This window comes from Nymphaea colorata, chromosome 2, assembly GCF_008831285.2.
Source record: "Nymphaea colorata isolate Beijing-Zhang1983 chromosome 2, ASM883128v2, whole genome shotgun sequence".
Taxonomy (NCBI): Eukaryota; Viridiplantae; Streptophyta; class Magnoliopsida; order Nymphaeales; family Nymphaeaceae; genus Nymphaea; species Nymphaea colorata.
Window position 1 is genome coordinate 32,365,478 of NC_045139.1, and position 17,365 is coordinate 32,382,842.

At 38.1% G+C, this 17,365-nt stretch overlaps 2 protein-coding genes across 2 annotated transcripts; both read right to left on the reverse strand.

The window, feature by feature from the left end:
- Window positions 1–245: 245 nt before the first annotated feature.
- LOC116249303 (PGR5-like protein 1A, chloroplastic) lies at window positions 246–5,131 on the reverse strand. Its single transcript, XM_031622534.2, has 11 exons — window positions 4,701–5,131; window positions 3,375–3,493; window positions 3,143–3,239; window positions 2,919–3,019; window positions 2,492–2,548; window positions 2,206–2,282; window positions 2,064–2,115; window positions 1,487–1,597; window positions 1,301–1,398; window positions 1,083–1,137; window positions 246–526 (listed from the first exon to the last, which is right to left on the reverse strand). Exons 1-11 carry the CDS (start codon window positions 4,930–4,932, stop codon window positions 503–505), a joined length of 1,023 nt encoding a protein of 340 aa, XP_031478394.1. The 5' UTR covers window positions 4,933–5,131; the 3' UTR covers window positions 246–502.
- A 2,818-nt stretch (window positions 5,132–7,949) lies between these two features.
- On the reverse strand, window positions 7,950–15,927 carry LOC116249302 (polygalacturonate 4-alpha-galacturonosyltransferase-like). The gene is made up of 10 exons (XM_031622533.2): window positions 14,707–15,927; window positions 12,729–12,763; window positions 12,554–12,613; window positions 12,359–12,475; window positions 12,165–12,285; window positions 12,033–12,076; window positions 9,692–10,026; window positions 9,242–9,599; window positions 8,545–9,132; window positions 7,950–8,439 (listed from the first exon to the last, which is right to left on the reverse strand). The coding sequence occupies exons 1-10, from the start codon at window positions 14,852–14,854 to the stop codon at window positions 8,164–8,166; spliced, it is 2,082 nt and encodes a 693-aa protein (XP_031478393.1). The 5' UTR covers window positions 14,855–15,927; the 3' UTR covers window positions 7,950–8,163.
- Window positions 15,928–17,365: the final 1,438 nt, after the last annotated feature.

The following is a 17,365-nucleotide window of genomic DNA, read 5'->3' on the forward strand; positions in this document are numbered from 1 at the left end:
TACCTGAGCTTATCAACACCCTGAACAACCCCATATATATTGATTGAGAAAAAGATGTAGGATCTGAATATGTGACAGGTTCAACTCACTCTTTAACACCTTGCAAGTCGCATCTAGATTTCTAACAGTGGAGAAACTGGAGCGCTTCGCTGATTCAATTAAATAAGTTTTTTTTTTCTTTTCTTTTAAATCAAACTATGTGGCAGGTTCAACTCACTACAGAAGTCACATGGAGTAACATAACATGAATAGAAGAAGGCATGTCATACTCATCTTCAATTTGTTTCAGAGCATTTACATGAATAGAAATGCCAAATTATATAAAACCAAGGTCCATAAAACCATATGCAGACTTCTAAACCCCTTCTGGAGATAACAAAACAAGAGAATACAACTTATATATACACCTAGCAGTGTCTGCAATTACTTGGGTGCAATCCCGTCTCAGCTATACAGTGCCACCTAGAGAGAACGTCTCCTTGCCTATTCTCATCATATTCAACTAAGCACTTGCTCCTTTCGGTTCCTGCAATGAAAAACAGCTTCCGATAGACCAAGCAAGGCCATAAAAAAAGGGCAAATATGAAGCTAACGTTTACTGAGCAAATGCTTGCTTGAGAGAAGCTTCTAAAATTATAAGGAAATCTTTAACATCTAACCACTAGGGAAAAAAGGATGGGCCACAAAGTTATATATTAACTCAGCAAACAACTTTGCACTAAAAACAAAGTTTATCATTTAATATTTGCATACTGGTCATCAGAATCATGCTATTTTAATTCTAGGGTTAGACAACAATCAAATAATAGAAGCAAGAAGCAGACAAAAAGAAGGTTCACTCTCCAGGATCACTTGGAAACAATGGATCTCAGTTCTAAGTATCCGAGGTTTGTACTTTGCTAGTTTGCTGGGCAACCAGGCCAAATCCTCAGACCTGGAAACAGCATGAGGGGGCATTATTGCCAGATCCTTGATCCTCAAAGAGATTAGGCTCTCAACAACAGGATTAACATATTCACAAATTTTAGTCCTTACACTAGTTTTTAGAGGAAAGAGGGGACGGCAGAGGGGCATTTACTTACATTATCTACAGTAATCAGGCGACTTCCAGAATCATAGACCAATGCAGTGCCACAACTGATTGAACCAAAAAAGAAAAAGATCATACTTGTCAATGAATTTCACAAAATATCTTAAAAGTTAAACACAACAGATTGACCATGCATTACAAGCAAAAAACTTAAGTACCTAAAAAACATAACATTCTTTTTTCATCAGTAATTTAGGAAGCAATTCTTACTTTGAACACTTGATTGTATTTGCAGATCCACCACTAGGTACTGTAAGTATTGTCCCAAAGAAGGACGTATTTTCAGTTCCACAGTTTGGACAGGGTCCCTGAGCATGTTGAAAAATTTAATATGGCCAAAGTGGGAATATAACGATTTCTTTCATGCTACTGTAGAATTTCTTGTTCTATTCATACCTTCAGTATCAAGAAATCCTTCAAAATGGCATTAGTAATACTCTGTGCTCCCCAAAAGATTAGAGGCAAAGCAGCAAACCACGTGAAAATAAAACTAAATGGCTCTGGCAGCTGCACCAACAAGGAGAAAACTGATGAGTAAGCTAACTGAAATTCAGGTATAGTAAAAATATAGGCAGACCAGAAATAGCACCGAATGCTCAAGCAAAATGCCTGTCAAGTTTCTAAGCACAGTCGGCAATCTTTGGAACTCAAAAGACCATAAAGAAATAAGATTTAGTAGCACATCATAAAGTGACTGATAAAGGATGAAAAGTAAATGATGCAATAGGAATAACTGTTGCCAGGAAACGATTATATATCAGCAGCATTTAATTCATGAATAAGTTCTCACATGCAGATGGTGGCCGGAAGGCTGGAAGCTAAACTGAAACATAGGTTTTATGATGACATTTCTTGCTAAAACAATGTATTGGCATTAGCTGAAAGAAAAAAAAAATAACAGACTAGTATTTTTCTAACTCAAAAATTTACTAAGGTTCATGAAAAAAAGAAAAAAATACAGAACATTATGCACCTCCAGGAGATATGTGATCTCAAATCCAGTCAAGTCATCAAGAAAGAAGAACCTGTTTATGAAAAAAAAAATTCAGATTTTGACGGAACAAATGCAAGAACTCAAAATTATTTTTGTGACATACAATAAACATCGAACTCACAAAGTAAGTGATATGACAGCAGCTGGAACATTCAATAGGAACATCTTGAAATAGTCAACCTGCAAGTCACTATAGACCTATGAAACAAAACAAATAATTTATGTTACTAATACAGCCATGTTAGGATAGAAAGTTAATGCACTGAAGCAAAATGGAAATACAAGTCTATCAGATGCATATATTAAAAGTGACATTCAATAATTGCTGCATATGGAACAGTCACCAACGATGAACAAGGATGCACCAATGCAGTTCTAGCGAAAAAAAAGGCACAAATGTCCCATACCTTTCTAGTGCGAAGGCTGCAACGAGGACCCTCCTGCATAATCTGGCTCCCTTCTCTCTGCGGAAGGGATGATTATTGGCAAACTTGAACATTTCAAAACTTTCAAACCATAAAATCATAATGATTGCAATGGTATATTCACGATTCTATGTTGCATTAGATAGTTTTGTTACATCATCCAAGCACCAAAGGTGTACAATTCATTGAGATAAATTCTATTAATCATTAGCTATTCCCTTTTCCTACATTCTTTGAAAGAGGAAAAATAGCAATGACTAGGTTGAGTTGAGCAGGAGATTTACTTGGAAAATGCCATAATTACTAAATGCCAATTCTGAACTGCTTGAACAACATTATGCCTTGGCATAGACTGCAAAAATTTGCAGAGCGAACTCATTAAGAGGATGAGAAGATGGTGGTATCGCACCTTCAGGCGTAGTTTCAGTGCATCAAATTCGTCATCTGACATTATTGGCTTCCCAGCCACATAAGCCATTGAAGCTTCAAGCAGCTTCTGCTCGTCAGGGCCTGAACATTGAACCAAAGCGAGAATTATATTGCTCAATCTTCCAACTTGTCACATGACAACTACTAGAATAGAATCAGGAATTGAGTAATAGAAAGAAGACAGCAAGAAATTCAAATCCGAACTTAGCATGACAACACTGCTGCCTTCCCACGTTAGTTCCTCCTTGAGGTTGTCAAACTCCTCGTTACTCATTATTGGTTCTTTGTCATAGTAGAATGACTGCATTACAACACGTGTCATTATTATTGCTCCAGCAAAGATATAAGCTTAGCATCAATATCATCGTGAGATACATTCAGTGTCAAATCTAATTCCAAAACTACTGTGGAAAGAAAGCAAGGTCATATTATATACTTGCAGTGCTTGTAGGAAGTCCTGCTCAAGTTCTCCTAGCGTCTTCTTCTCTGCCTTTTTATCGAGGCTACAGTATGGTAAGATCTTGCTATCAACAACGTCATTTTCTTCGACTTGGCCTGCACCAATTGAATGAACTGTAGAGAGGAAAGCTAGCTACTGGGACAACCAAGTAACCACAGCGACATTCTTAAGTAAAAGGATAGCGAAGATAGCAAAGAAAGCATTCATTGAGAGCAGCTGGAACTAGTAAACAAGAACATGCAAGCACTATGTCGTGAAAAATACAGAAAGGGCGTGGTGAACACAACGTAGAGTCTTATTATTGCTACCACAGGATATGTAACTCCGTTCTTGATTTGAGAGCATCCTTCCTTCTTATACCATGAAAGAGAGGGCTTGGAACAGCACAAAGTCTTAGCATAAATTTTGTGTACGTCTATGTGCTTGTGGCCCTAAGAAAAGAACTATTTGAACTACGAATGAGCATGACAAATTTAAAAGACGCCAATGATATGCATTTCAATCTTATTCCCTCTAATCAGACTAGAAAACGGATCCCAATGGATATACTCCGTCAAGGCAGCGACAAGAAAGGACCATGAGGGCCAACGTGGACATGCACAGAAAAAGGCAAATTGGGGAACTACCACCAACAGATTGTGCTATTGGAACGTGTCATCGGTGAAATCATTGAGAATTCACCCAAGAGGAATACATCCAAGATTATTGGTTTTTCTATGGCATGTATCGATGCACATGGCGGAGGAGATTACAAGATTTATAAATACATTCCACAGGATTTAACTATAGATATGGTGTCCTAGATCTTGTCGTTTTGGAGGTAAAAACGTGAACGGTGAAAAATCTTATTAGAAGAATTGTGCTTCAGCATCGATTGTTGAACAAGTGATTGTAGTAAAATGCTCAATTGTTCTCACAGATAACATAATCATCAACAGAGGGAACACAAAACGGCGATCAACAAAGCAAAGCACGTGCTCAAACATCTACAAGTAAAGCGAGATGACACTGAGCTTGTAACTCTGCTGAATTTAAAACTCAAAAGTTGACTTGATATGGATTCAAATGTAAGGAACTGATGATTGGTACAAATCGTGAAATGTTTTTATAGTAATGATGCAACTTTGGTGAACCCATTTGCCACTGATCTCCAACTTCTCATGAATTTCACCGGCTCGTCGACCACCAATGCAAAACAAGCGCACGGCTTCTCGCAAACCACAGAAACCCAAGAGCCACCCACAAAAAACCGACCAATAAGATCATGATTCCGACCATAAAGATGGAGAAAGAATAACGGACCTTGCTGTTCGGCGGACTGGGCAGCTACGCACAAGCTTCGGCGCGTCGCCGACACACTCAGGTTGAATTTGCCGTGGTTGGGAAAGGGAATTCTGATGGGAGAAGAAGGGAGGGAGAAGGAGGAAGAAGGAGGTGGGAAGCGCCTGTAACAGAGAGGAGAGCAGGACAGGCGGGAAGGAAGGGAGCTGAAGATGCGAGCGGCAGCAGCCGGGAACCCGAATTCTATCGCCATGGCGGCCAGAGTAGTTCAACCGACTCTAGTCTGCGTGCTGTGGAAGCTCACCTTCGCTGCTCCTTCTCCTGCTGAGGAGAGGACGAGAGTGAGATGGTGGTGGTGGTGGCTGTTGCCTGGTGCACAGGAAAGACGATAACGAGGCGGGGCGAACGTGTGGAGGGAAACCATCCTTTGATTAAACTGCGGCTGTGCTTTGGCGAAAATGGTGCTCCCCAGATTTTCGAGTGACAACTAGGAAGCAAGGGACCACAAGGCTGACAATCCTCCATGATTAAGGGTGTTAATGGTTCGAATTCAGGTGACATTCGACTTGAATCCGAGCTTTGAACATGATTGGTAAGAGATTTCGGACTCGATATTCAATTTTCTTGCAGAGTTCTACCAAATATCTGATTTTGGTACGTATCGCCTTGATTTGATGTAAAATTTGGATCTATTTGTCGTATTTTCTACATTTAGTGGCTGTGAATCCAATTAGGCCAGACGGAAATTGAGAGTTATAATACATCTGATTGAAATTTAACCACTTTACATGTCCATTCCGACAAGCAGGGGGCTGATTCCATTGCTGGAGTGAAGGTCGAAGCTTCTTTCGTTATAGTAATACTGTTTTTTGGTGTATCGGGGTAGTACCTTGCTATGTTTCAACTTGTACATCAGTACTTCGTCCATCTTCTCCTTTTGCAACACGAGTCGATGCTATAAGAATTCGAAACAAAAACTGATTACCTATCAGCTCCTACTCCGACAGTTACGGCAACTTTTTCAAAAATATTACATACCCATTTGTGTGCCACATTTGGGAATAACATAAACCCAGGTTCTACTATGAATTCAAATTTCAAAACTTGGACTATTGGAGTCCTTGGGTCGATCCAATCTCGTGATCTTCATATCTTGTTGTCCATGAATGCAGAATCAGACTCAGTCCCCTCTTGTTTTAGATCATACATTCCGATAATAGAACAGTAAACCTCGGATCCAAGGGCAGTCTGACCCGAGATCCTTAATTTGTTAAATCATAGATTTTGTTGTGGAAATCTTGTGACATCAGGTCCTTGGATTTAAGATCCCAGGCTCTCAAGCATCCCAGAGATTTCATGTATTGAGTTCGACGCTTTTGAATAAAGGTTGGATCGCTAACTCAACGAAATATTCAATTAAATCGATGTCAGATTAAGTAGATTATGCTTAGCCAACAACCCATTGAGAATAAAATCTGGTTTTTGTTTGAAATTTAGCATTCTACTGCATGTCCAACCCGACCCGTAAGATGTCAGCAATTAGGGGAGCTGGATCGCCGATGTTCGTTATTTCCACTCTCATTGCAAAACCAACACTTGGATCCAATTAAATAAGGTTCGGCGCTGCTTAGTTCTCCCATATTCTTCCCTGCTTTGCAATCTTTACATCATATTGTTAAACCAAATTCAATTGCATCATCTTGTTACATCAATAAGTTGAATTGAAGTGCTAGTTATTATTTTATTTTTTATTTTTTTTGCAAGCAATTGATCTGCATGACGAATGCATCTAAAACTGAACTCCCCACTTCATAGAACTGACTCAATCACGATCACATGCAACAAACTAAATCTAAGGGTGGAACTAGAAATTCTCACTAAGGGGAACTAGTTATAAGATTTTAAAATTTTCAAGGGACACTAAATCTGTAAATGAAGAAAATCGCCCTAAAATATCAATATGAAAATAAGCATTTTTGTGAGGGTGTGCGGCAGTTTCCTTTACAGTGCCTACACCTGCCTCCGCCCCAGACTAAATCTTTGTCCTTGTCATAGACATTGTATTGCACGAGAGGAATCTCCGCAGCTAAAAATAGGCTTCACATGATTCTTCATCCTTCCTTCTTTTGCCTTCTTATTGGGTACATGAGGTTGGTTTTGGCTCAAATAGGTTGGTGCATATATTGGCAGTCATTGTTCTGATGCAATTGGCAAGCAGATTACTCTTAAACACGATCATCCGCAAGATTGATCCTTAACATTTGATTGAAAAAGTTTGATTCACTGATTAAACCGGCACTTAATTCATTTTTTTCAGAATAGCAGGGTATTGACCCCAAGGGGCGTAGCATAACTGGTTAGACATGCGATCGCATAGAAGATACAGTTCTATTCCTATGTGCTAGCCTACTCCCCTTGACTGTAAACGATGAAATTGCAACACTCTATTGACGGGTGTACTATAATGCACCCAAGTTCCTTGTATCCCAAGATCCCAAGGGCAATGGGAATGGAGGGCATTCGGGTTTGTTTTTGAGCTCCTGCTCACCAAAAAATTGGCAAGGTATGGGACGCAAAAAATTACTTGCCTTTTTAATGGCTGAAACCAACTGAACATTGAAGGGCCATCCAAATACTTGGAATTTTCATTAAGAAGTATCCTCAGCTTCTCCAAATAATTTCGCTGGAATTTTACAAAAGGTTTATCACATATGCTTTGAGGAAATAAAAGGGAATTTTGCGTGATTTACCCAATTAACAGCTTGAATAAATAGCAAGGTTATTTTGAAATTTAAGCTACCCGGCTAAGGATTTTCTTGGTGAAGGAATGAACAACACCAAGTTGAGGTTCACAACATTTCATGCTTATTTGATGACAAGCTGCAAGAAGAAGAAAGGCCAAAAGACACTGAACATGTAAGCTTCAAGTTGGCAACATAAATGGAGCCCATTTTATGGCGAGAGATTCAGGGATCAGCAATATGAAGGACAATGGAAACGCATGATTCCAACTCTAATAAATATAAGGAATTTATGTTCATGGAAGTGGTCAAAAGGATAAAATCGTATGCAAAATGTGGACTGTATTATCATGAAGAATTTCAGATCTCTGCTTTCCATGGCTAAACTTTGATTAGTTGTGCATGATCGTTGCTCCTTACAGTACAAAACGGTACCTTCAAAGGAAACTGAAATTGAAAAGATGCTAAAAATGAAAAAGGCAAATTTGAAAGAGCTCAGTCATCCATAACAATAAGGGGGCTACAAATATGACAATGCTAATTGATATATTAGTATATACATGTGATCAATGTTTCAGAAAAATATTTGTTTTTCCTCTGTTGGAAAATGAATGGAATGAATGACAAAACGGAGGGTGCACATAGAAACATACTGTGGTTTACGTGTAGGCCCACCCCCACATTCTGTCCTTGCCTTTTACAAGCCGATCTCCTCCGAGAAGATAGCAACTTATACCACAATCTTAGTCACTAAGCCTGCAGGACTTGATATGAGGGTCGTCATACTTTATGTACTTGGTCCAATATGGCCTGTACTTGGACATTGCAATCTCTAGCCAGGGCTTCATGTTTCCGTTGTAGTGAATAACGGCAGCATCTTCTATGTCAGAACGGTCCACACTAGGGTTGTAGCCCAACCCCAAAACGTGCCATGATTTCTCCAATGGTTCCGTCAATCCATAAAATGTTATAAGACCAGGAGGTAGTGTCCCAAGCTTCCACAACGTCCTCTCCTCATTCTAGTTGCAGATGACATGATGTCATCAGATAAACATGAAAATTTTGCCTAAAAGCATAGAATGGATGAAAAACGAAGAAAACAAAACAGAAAGCATGAAACTCACCATATTCTGCCACTTGTGATAGATACCGGTGATGTCCCTTTTCTTCCACTCTTTCAAATCAAAGAGATTCATCCCATATGCCCAACCACAGGCATTTGGGTCAAAGTTCTTCGATATGTGAGGATTGGAGAAGTTGAGATATTTATCAAACCGATGGAAGCTCTCTCCGCAAGTCTCCACTGCACCATTTACCTTGCCTTTCAGATCAACTGACCATAGTGGAGTCAAGTCCTTCTGGACTACAATGTCATCATCCAGAAATAAAATCTTATCCAACTTCGGATAAACCTGTGGGAGATAGAACCTAAGATGGTTCAACATGGATAAGTATTTTGGATTTCTGTATTTGAGATTAGAGGAACTCGCTGAAAGAGTCGTTGGATGATCTGCCTTGAAATAGTACTCTTTCATTGCTGCAGATTCGAGCTGCCGCAGGACAGGACAATATGATGAATTTAACCATTTAAATTCGTCAACATTTTCAACATGGATTGTGGCCTTTCCAGGAGCATTGAGCAAAAACCACATATTCATGGCCCCAAAATTCAGCTTGTCAGTAACCAAGTGGAATACATGTTTCTCTGGTTCCTGAAATTCAGAGAACCAACTAGCCATGAGGTGGAGACCTCCCCAGAAAAAAATAAATAAAAAAAAAGGAAGTAAAATGACAAAGCAACATGATAGACTATTTCCATACCTTTGCATTCATTATGGTTGAGTTAACAACAACAGATGCAGCCAACACATTATCCGAGAACAGGGCATAATGATACAAACTTGGGTCTTCCAGTTTGTCCATGTTAGGGAACTTCCTCTTCTCAGGAGGAAGCATATAATAGGCAATTGTCAAGCGCATGGATAGGCAATGAATGGCATTAGGGATGGTTTTAGCAGCAAGTTGGCTCAAGAATGTGCTCTGCTTCTTCAAGCTTCTCACCTGTTCATCTGCAGACTGAAGCATTGCTCGTAGCCTTTGGGTTACCAGTGCACAATCATGAACATGCACCCTAGATTTTGACAATGTGCTACCCATTAACTTCATCTTCTCAGCTGCACTGTCACATACATTATGTAATATCAATCATATGATAATAAAAGCATAATTCAATTTCCTCTATGAATCTTCTTTTGAGGGTCAGAAGGACACCTTTGGTGGAGATCTGCATCAACACTGGCATCTCCCAAAGAATGCTGGCTCTCTTTCAGACGAAGCATTAGTTCTTCATATAGATCACTTCTGTTCTTTGTCTTGGCAATACTTGCATAAACCTTCGCCATGATTATCTGGTCTCTTATGACTCTTACTGTCCCATCAGAATTTTCATTTTCATTATCCTTCCTCCATATGCTATACTTCCCAAGTACTGCAGAGTCCACCATTTTTGAATGTTCAATGGCAGCATTTTCAAGCTTAACAGTAGCTTCACTATCTTGCTGAACCAGCTCAGTTGCCCTCTTTTCTCGCCGCCTCTGTCTTAACATCTGTAAAAACATTAAACCAATAATAAGCATAGTCACTAATTTGCACTCTCTGAAAGGTAAAACATCATGATTATACAGGCTCCTAGATAAGTCTCCAATGAATTTTGATGTATACACACACACACACACACACACACACACACACACATATATATGTAATGGAAAACCCTACACAAAAAGGACAAAATTATCAAAGAAAGAAAAAAAAATAAAAAACATATAAAAGATATCCATGTTACAATTGCATATTTTTGTTGCAATAAATCAATAAAATCACCAAGATATTGCTATAAAACTGGCTTTAGAAGCCTCTGATATTTATCCTTAATATTATTTAATAAAAATTATGTAAATTCGAACTTATAAAATGTTTGGCGATATCTGCAACTTTGACAAGAAGACACCAAATTCTACATGCCTTTTAACTTTAAAATCTCATGGAAATTTTACCTCTCAAATCGATACATCGAGACCTCAAGAAAGAAAAAACTTCAATATTTTATTTGGCAGCCTTTTCAAAGACAACAAGAAAAGAAAATCACCAATTAACCAAAAAATTTATCACAGGAGAAGAGAAAGAAGATGAAGAAAGTTCCAGAGTGCCATGAACCAACCAAAGACTGCTCAGGTCCAGACCAGGAAGCTACAGGAGCTGCTCATGGGAGATGCTCCCTACTCCCTTGTCATATGATACTGGTAAGAGACACTCCTTTGAGCATAGTGACATAAGCATGGTCCAAAACTACTTCAAAGAAAATTATATTTTCTTCCATGTTGAGAACATTACATAGCATATACTTGCATAAAATGTGAATCAAACTCGGGATGTTTTAAGGCATGCTGTTAAACATGTGTCTAGGCTTGTCTACGCCCCCAGACTTGGCTGGTGGCCTGGATGGCTGTTCCTGGTGATCTGGACACCTAACCAATGCTTAGGGAGTTAGGTTGTACAGGCATTCAATAGCCTAGGGGCTTTCCTTCAGCAGCATAGATATATTTTCTTCTTCCTCGTCCTTTTCTCTTCCTCTTCTAGCATCTGAAGCAAACTTTTTTTTTTATCTTCTTCTCCTTTTGTGTTTGTGCAGATTTCCTTTTCCTCTTTTTTTTTTTCATGTTCCATGTGATTCTGCATTAAAAGTATATGTGTGTGTGCACACTTATAATTATTTACAGTTATATTTGATATACTGTTGTACTTTAAATATTTATATTTTATAGGTTTGCTTATGCTTTATAGTTTATATATATGGGTTGGTCCCCAATAGCTTTTCTTTCATGTTAGCACTATCATAGAATGCAGTTCTATAACACATATGATTAGTTGAGGATTTATCTTCCCACATTAGCAGAAAGAAAGGTTAGCAATTTCTGGCTTTTAATTTAGACTTTAGGTTTTGGAAATTAGAGTTACAGATTTAGAAGTTGGCATGTATGAAATTAGAAAATTTTGCGTGCTCTATAGCATTACAGAGGTGTTAAATTGTAAACATACTCCCTTTGTTCAATATAATCTCTAAACTTTATGTTGACTATCATGTTACACAATGTTTAGTCTGATAGATTTATCAGGATTGTAATTGCTTTGTTGTTAGAAGTTGATAGTCATGGGTTTCATTGAGAAATATTTTAGCATTTTTGTTAATTTTAAAATTTAATGTTGTACTGTATTGCTTTACCGTTTGCATTTTTCTGGACTACTTAATGCACATAGTCCCACCAGCATAGGCTGCACCTGGTGCTTTTGTCAACTTAGGTCCTAAAAGCCTATAGAATCCTTCCACATTTCAAATAATGTTGATGCTATTAAAATAACATCAACATGATTCACTTCTCATATTGTCTCAGATGATCTCAAGAATAATCAAAACCAATGACAAAAAATGGACGAAAATGGACAAACTTGCAAGCAGATACCCCACGTAGGGCACGTGCATCCAAATCATTGTTTCTCTATCACATTGATCTCACACAATCTAACAGAAATAAGAGAACTGAAGGAACATTACCCTCCGGGCTAACTTTTCAGGCGTGTCAGTAGTCTGAGCATGAGCTGCAACAAGAACATTTTAGATGAATCATGGTTACAGTTTCATAAGCTTTTGTTCATGCATAACTGAAAATGGACAGGTCAGTAATACCAAGTCCAGACTCTCCTCGGGTCTCTGTACCCTTAGATGCTCTGTGTTCAGTTCCTGTATGACCATCAGTAACTATGTCCTTGGCAGATGTAGCTTCTTTTAAGGAACTGGGGACTTGATTCTGTTACAAGAGTTGAAGTCAGTAAACCTTGAAGCACTCTTAACAACAAAATTCCTGCTGGAAAAAGTACCACCTCCTCAATATGATCAGCATCATCAGATATCCATGAAGAAGGCAAACCATTATGGGCTAAGAAATTGAGACTCAAAGGACCAGAGTCATCCATATTGGCTGTGACAACATCAAGAACCTGAAAGTGCACCTAATCGGATTAGCTTCTCCGATGTATATATCTAAACTAACAAACAATTAAATGTCATTTCCATGCCTCTTTGGAAAGAAGGGGTTCAATCTGTAGCAAAGCAAGTTGTTTCCTCCAGTCCAAGACCTACACCAATAGAACCAGCACAATGAATCAGGATGCAATTAAAAGCAAACACAAATTGCAATTGGCATTCAGTGCCAAGTAAATTGATCACAAAATATCCTAAAAGGCAATCTACCTGTCCGTTAGGCCAATCAAGGAAATCCACGTTACCTGAAAAAGAAAAATCGTTGTTCAAATATCGCCTCAATCATCATTATAGTTTGGTACTCAATATTTAAAAGAAAAATCAGCTCGGTGATATTGAAGACAAAATATCACCAATATTTTGAAAAACGAATTTATATAAATTTCCTATTACCAAAAAAGGATTTGATTTTATATTCTCAGTAGATGATTTTCATTATTTATTTATTTTATTTAAAAAAATCTAATTGATTCCTTACATTTTCATCATTGTTGAAAAATCACATTAAACCTGTATACAAAGAGCTTCTGAGGAAAAACAATTTCTGACCAAAACCAATGTACAATCTAGCAAAGTATGAAAAATCAAAAGAACACCAAGATTTGTGCAGTTTAAGGAAAAATTCTCCCATGCCCACAGCCACATCTGACTTCTCTTCAACAAATTACAACAACATAGATGGCTTTCCTTTTTATACTGAAAAAGCCTCACACAGAAACTAGGAGAATATACAAGAAAAATTAGGCTCCATATACTAACAAGGTGAGTTATAAGGGTTTATTTGCTCATATTTTAGGATACAATAGCACACCATTAATTATTTATGTAAAGAAGACCAGAGCACAAAAAATTCAGAGGATGAGATAACATCACATTAACCCAACAGCACACCTTAACAATTTAACATTTGACTTCATTCACAATTTTGTAAAAACCAAAGTACACAGTAAAGAAACACTAAGCACAACAGCAGCACTTCTTAAGAAAAGAAAAAGGGGTATATAATATATTGTAACTGCAGCCTTCAACAAACAAAAAGAGGGCCATGCAACAAAAAGGAGGAAGAAACTAAAAATAAAAAAAGGTTGGCCAGGAGCATTTGTAGGCCTCTGCAAAGAGAAGGAAGAAGAAGAAGGAAAAAAAAAAGAACAATCTGGGGTGTTACTAGGGGCCCGGAAGAAGGAAAAAAAGAGGAAAAATCAGCAATTGCAACTTCTTTTATCATGTAACAGAGAATCCCAATCCATAAAGGTGCAAACACCATGGTAGCAGGGAGGTTTTCAAGAGAGCAATCTGCAAACAGGAACCATCAACAACTATAAGACTGTATCCAACCAAGGTTCTCATTATCAACTTGTCAACTAGATACGACAAGATATGGCAGTGAAACTCCTACTATTTGGAAGAACTCAAACTGGAGGATCAATTTGCGTGGAAAAAATGCATGCTAACGCTTGAAAATCAGACAAAAGCATTATGTATGAACTACCTAATATGAAGATAATAATATAGCAAACATATAGTTATCTCACAATAAATTAACCATAATGTGTCGTATCCTAGGCTGAAACTTTGCCTTCACCTCTTGTATAAAATAAATGAACCATGAAACAGAGTAAGAAAAAGACCTGTTTGGAAACTCTTTTCATGTTGTGGTATCGTTCACATTTCCTTATCTTAAGGACAGTAGAAAATGGGAAAGGGTCTTCTGGATACATTTTTCATACATATCCTCCAAAAATTTAAATTATTCACACTTTAACATTTTGCTTGTCTTTGTGCGGACGTAAAATCCAATGCCGAAACGAGTACAAACAAAACTATGAGAACGAGGAACAAGAGAATTTTGCAAGCCTGGATGACAATTTTCTACAGAAGCTCCACAAGTAACATGTAATGACCTCAATGAAACGAGTGCACAGCTTCAGTTCAAGAAGGAAAAAAAGATCTGTGCCTTAAGATTTATTTTCAGTAGCAAGCAAGTTTTCACTAGTTAATGCTAAAATAAGTAAGATCGGACGACGCACTTCAGTTAGTTGACAATGCGACTACGATACTGTGCTAAATTTAAGCAAGTCATGGAAAAAATCCCGATAGATCAGAAACGAGAATAAAGTAATGAGTATCAAAACAACACTAAACTTTAAAAGACTAGCAAGAAAAGAGAAGGAAACTCTCCAAGTCTTACCGGTCGAAGCCGACCTCCTGCCTCTGATGACGAGGAAGCAGAGAGGCACCATGACCGAAAGGACAAGAAAAACAGCGAGCGAAACCCTGAACCTCCCAGCCATACTCCTTTGGCCGCCGAGGCCAGACGACGCACGCCTCGCCGCCATCCCTCCCCGGACGAACACCAATAAGACTCTAACAACTTCACCCCAGACGAATAGATCACCGTCCACAAACCAAAACAAATCTTACAAAACTCCCAGTCGCGCACTCTTTCTCAAGTTTGCCTACTTCAGATCTGCCGTCGACAATCTCGTCAATTTCCTCCATTAACGGCACGATCTTCCACAACAGTACAAAATCAAGGCACGGGTCCACCGGCAGGATCAGTCAACACTCACCTAGTCCCGATCCTCCTGATTTTGCCCTAACCTCGTCAGATCCGTTTCTGCTCTGCCTCTTTAAACTCGTTCCTGCTCTACCTCCTTAATTTCGTACCTGTTCTCTCTCCGTCTCTCTCAAAACACCAGAATTTGCAGGAGGCTGCACTTTTTCTTTTCTTCCTTTTGTATGGATCTGATTCCAACATACACATACGCACTCACTCACTCACTCATTCACTCTCTCTTTCTCTTTCAAGAAACCAAAGTCTGCAGAATGCCGCACTTTTTCTTTTCTTCCTTTAGTATGGATTTGATTCCAAAGCACACAGACACTCTCTCTCTCTTTCTTTCCTCTGAAGGAACAAGATTGGCTTCTGCGTCTGGTAAATTTGGTGGGGGCGACGGCAGAGAGAATAACAAAGCGAAGGCTCAACAGACTTTAAGGACGATAATCAATGACGGTGTCGATGATGAGCGGCATTACGACGGCACTTTTTTCTTTAGGCCATACCAGCAGCCAGTAGCAGCACAGAGAGAGAGAGGGAGAGAGAGAGAGAGGAGTTTATTCAACGAGAACAGCACCCCCTCAGCTGGCGCTGCCGCTCCTGCTGTCTGCTGTGACGTAACAATAATGACTAGTTAATAGAGAAGTGGCGGATCCCCACTGTCATCACGCACCAATGCAGGCCCAGATGGAGATCACCGGCCACTGATGTCCCTTTCTTTTTTTTTCTTTTTCTTTCCCTTTTCGCTTTTACTGTAGCCGGAAGCAGCGAATCCAGCCGGAAAAATCGTCATCCGATCGGCGATGTCCCACCGGCTAAAACGACTGCAATTTTCAAAGAAAAATCTCTCAATCTCGACGATTTGTGAACAAGTCTCCCTGCGCAGCTTAATCTATCTTTTCAGCAATTTTCCAACGAAAACAAGTTTGGCAAAACATAAACGATACGCCGAGTCGGCTGCGTATCAGATCGGACCAAGCTAAATACATAAAAGTTTAATTTATTTTCTAATAACATGTTAATCATAACTTTTACATGAGAACGAATGTCATATCACATCAACCAGCTGTTGATACAAAGCACGATAGTAACCGTGTCAGAACCCCCTTATATTTACGCAGGAAATTGCAAAAACCCCCTTGAGTGGTAGGAAAATGGCAGCGATCGGTTATTAGCTTACTTATTAAGTGGTTTTTTGAAATTTTTCTGAATCATTGCGGTAAATATGAAATTTGTAATTCTTCATTCGAGAAATTTCGACATCTTATTTGGAAAAGACAGTTGATACAAATCGAAATTTGTACTTGTACTTATTTCATCTCAAAATTTTAGATAAGTACAAGTACAAATTCAATTTATGTATTTTCAAATTATTTAAAAAATCTTATTTGAAATGGAAGTATGGATGAAATTTAATATCTTAAAATCTCATATCACCTAGGGTTTAAGCAATGAGAATTTGGAAGAAAAAACTAAATCCATGAACCAGATTCGGCATCAAAATTCATTATTTCTAAAGCTATCCTTTATGTGTATTGTTTTTTTTTTATTTTTGCAAAAACAGAAACTACCCAGTTCCTTTAATGATATAAAATATTAAAAAAGGTAAAGTTCTAATCTTAGATTTCAAAGACTAAAACTTTAAATAGCTAAAATTAAATGCAATCCAAGCCCAATTCCTTTTTCTTTTCTTTTATTTCTTGTAGTTCTTGGCCGTAGCTTCCCCATAGTAAGATTTTTTTATTTTTTTATTTTAAATTCTAAAGAATAATAATTGTTATTATTTTACTTTGAAAGAATTTGATTCAATAAAAAAAATTAAAGCACAGCCTAAATGTTGGATTTAGAATAATGTTTTAAAACCGGTTTATGATGGAATTGCATAGCTAAACTCTGTCTTAATGAAAATTCAAAATTCGTTAATAAAAAAAATCAATACTATATTGTAAGAATTTGAAAAAAAAAAAAAAAAGACAGTCCACGGTCTCCACGGATTTTGTTGAGGCTGATTTAGAGAGCCTCCGATTAAAGATTTGCTGTGGTCTAGAGCACAGCGGACAGTGTTCGGACCATAGTTTGCATTTTTTACTTATTTTAAATAATTCTAAGCAAATAAAATGGAAAAAATTGACTGGCCGTCCGATACCCTGGCGATTTCAAAACTTAATGTAATGTATCGGCCAAATCAGGCTGTATCGGCTGATACCGCCTCGAATTGACCGATACATTAATAAAATAATTTTATTTCATATTTTTGGTTAAGTTTATTTTGTCCATTTTGGATCAATAT

Bases quoted from the DNA above. Each gene is read 5' to 3' on its own strand.
- LOC116249303 (XM_031622534.2), bottom strand. From the start codon at position 4,932: ATGGCGATAGAATTCGGGTTCCCGGCTGCTGCCGCTCGCATCTTCAGC. The intron at 3,494-4,700 runs GTCCGTTATTCT...CAATTGGTGCAG, and splicing joins CCAGTCCGCCGAACAGCAAG to GCCAAGTCGAAGAAAATGAC. The intron at 2,116-2,205 runs GTGAGTTCGATG...TTTCATAAACAG, and splicing joins GCTGTCATATCACTTACTTT to GTTCTTCTTTCTTGATGACT.
- LOC116249302 (XM_031622533.2), bottom strand. From the start codon at position 14,854: ATGGCGGCGAGGCGTGCGTCGTCTGGCCTCGGCGGCCAAAGGAGTATG. The intron at 12,614-12,728 runs GTAGATTGCCTT...CTATTGGTGTAG, and splicing joins TTGATTGGCCTAACGGACAG to GTCTTGGACTGGAGGAAACA. The intron at 9,133-9,241 runs GTATGGAAATAG...TCTGAATTTCAG, and splicing joins CAACCATAATGAATGCAAAG to GAACCAGAGAAACATGTATT.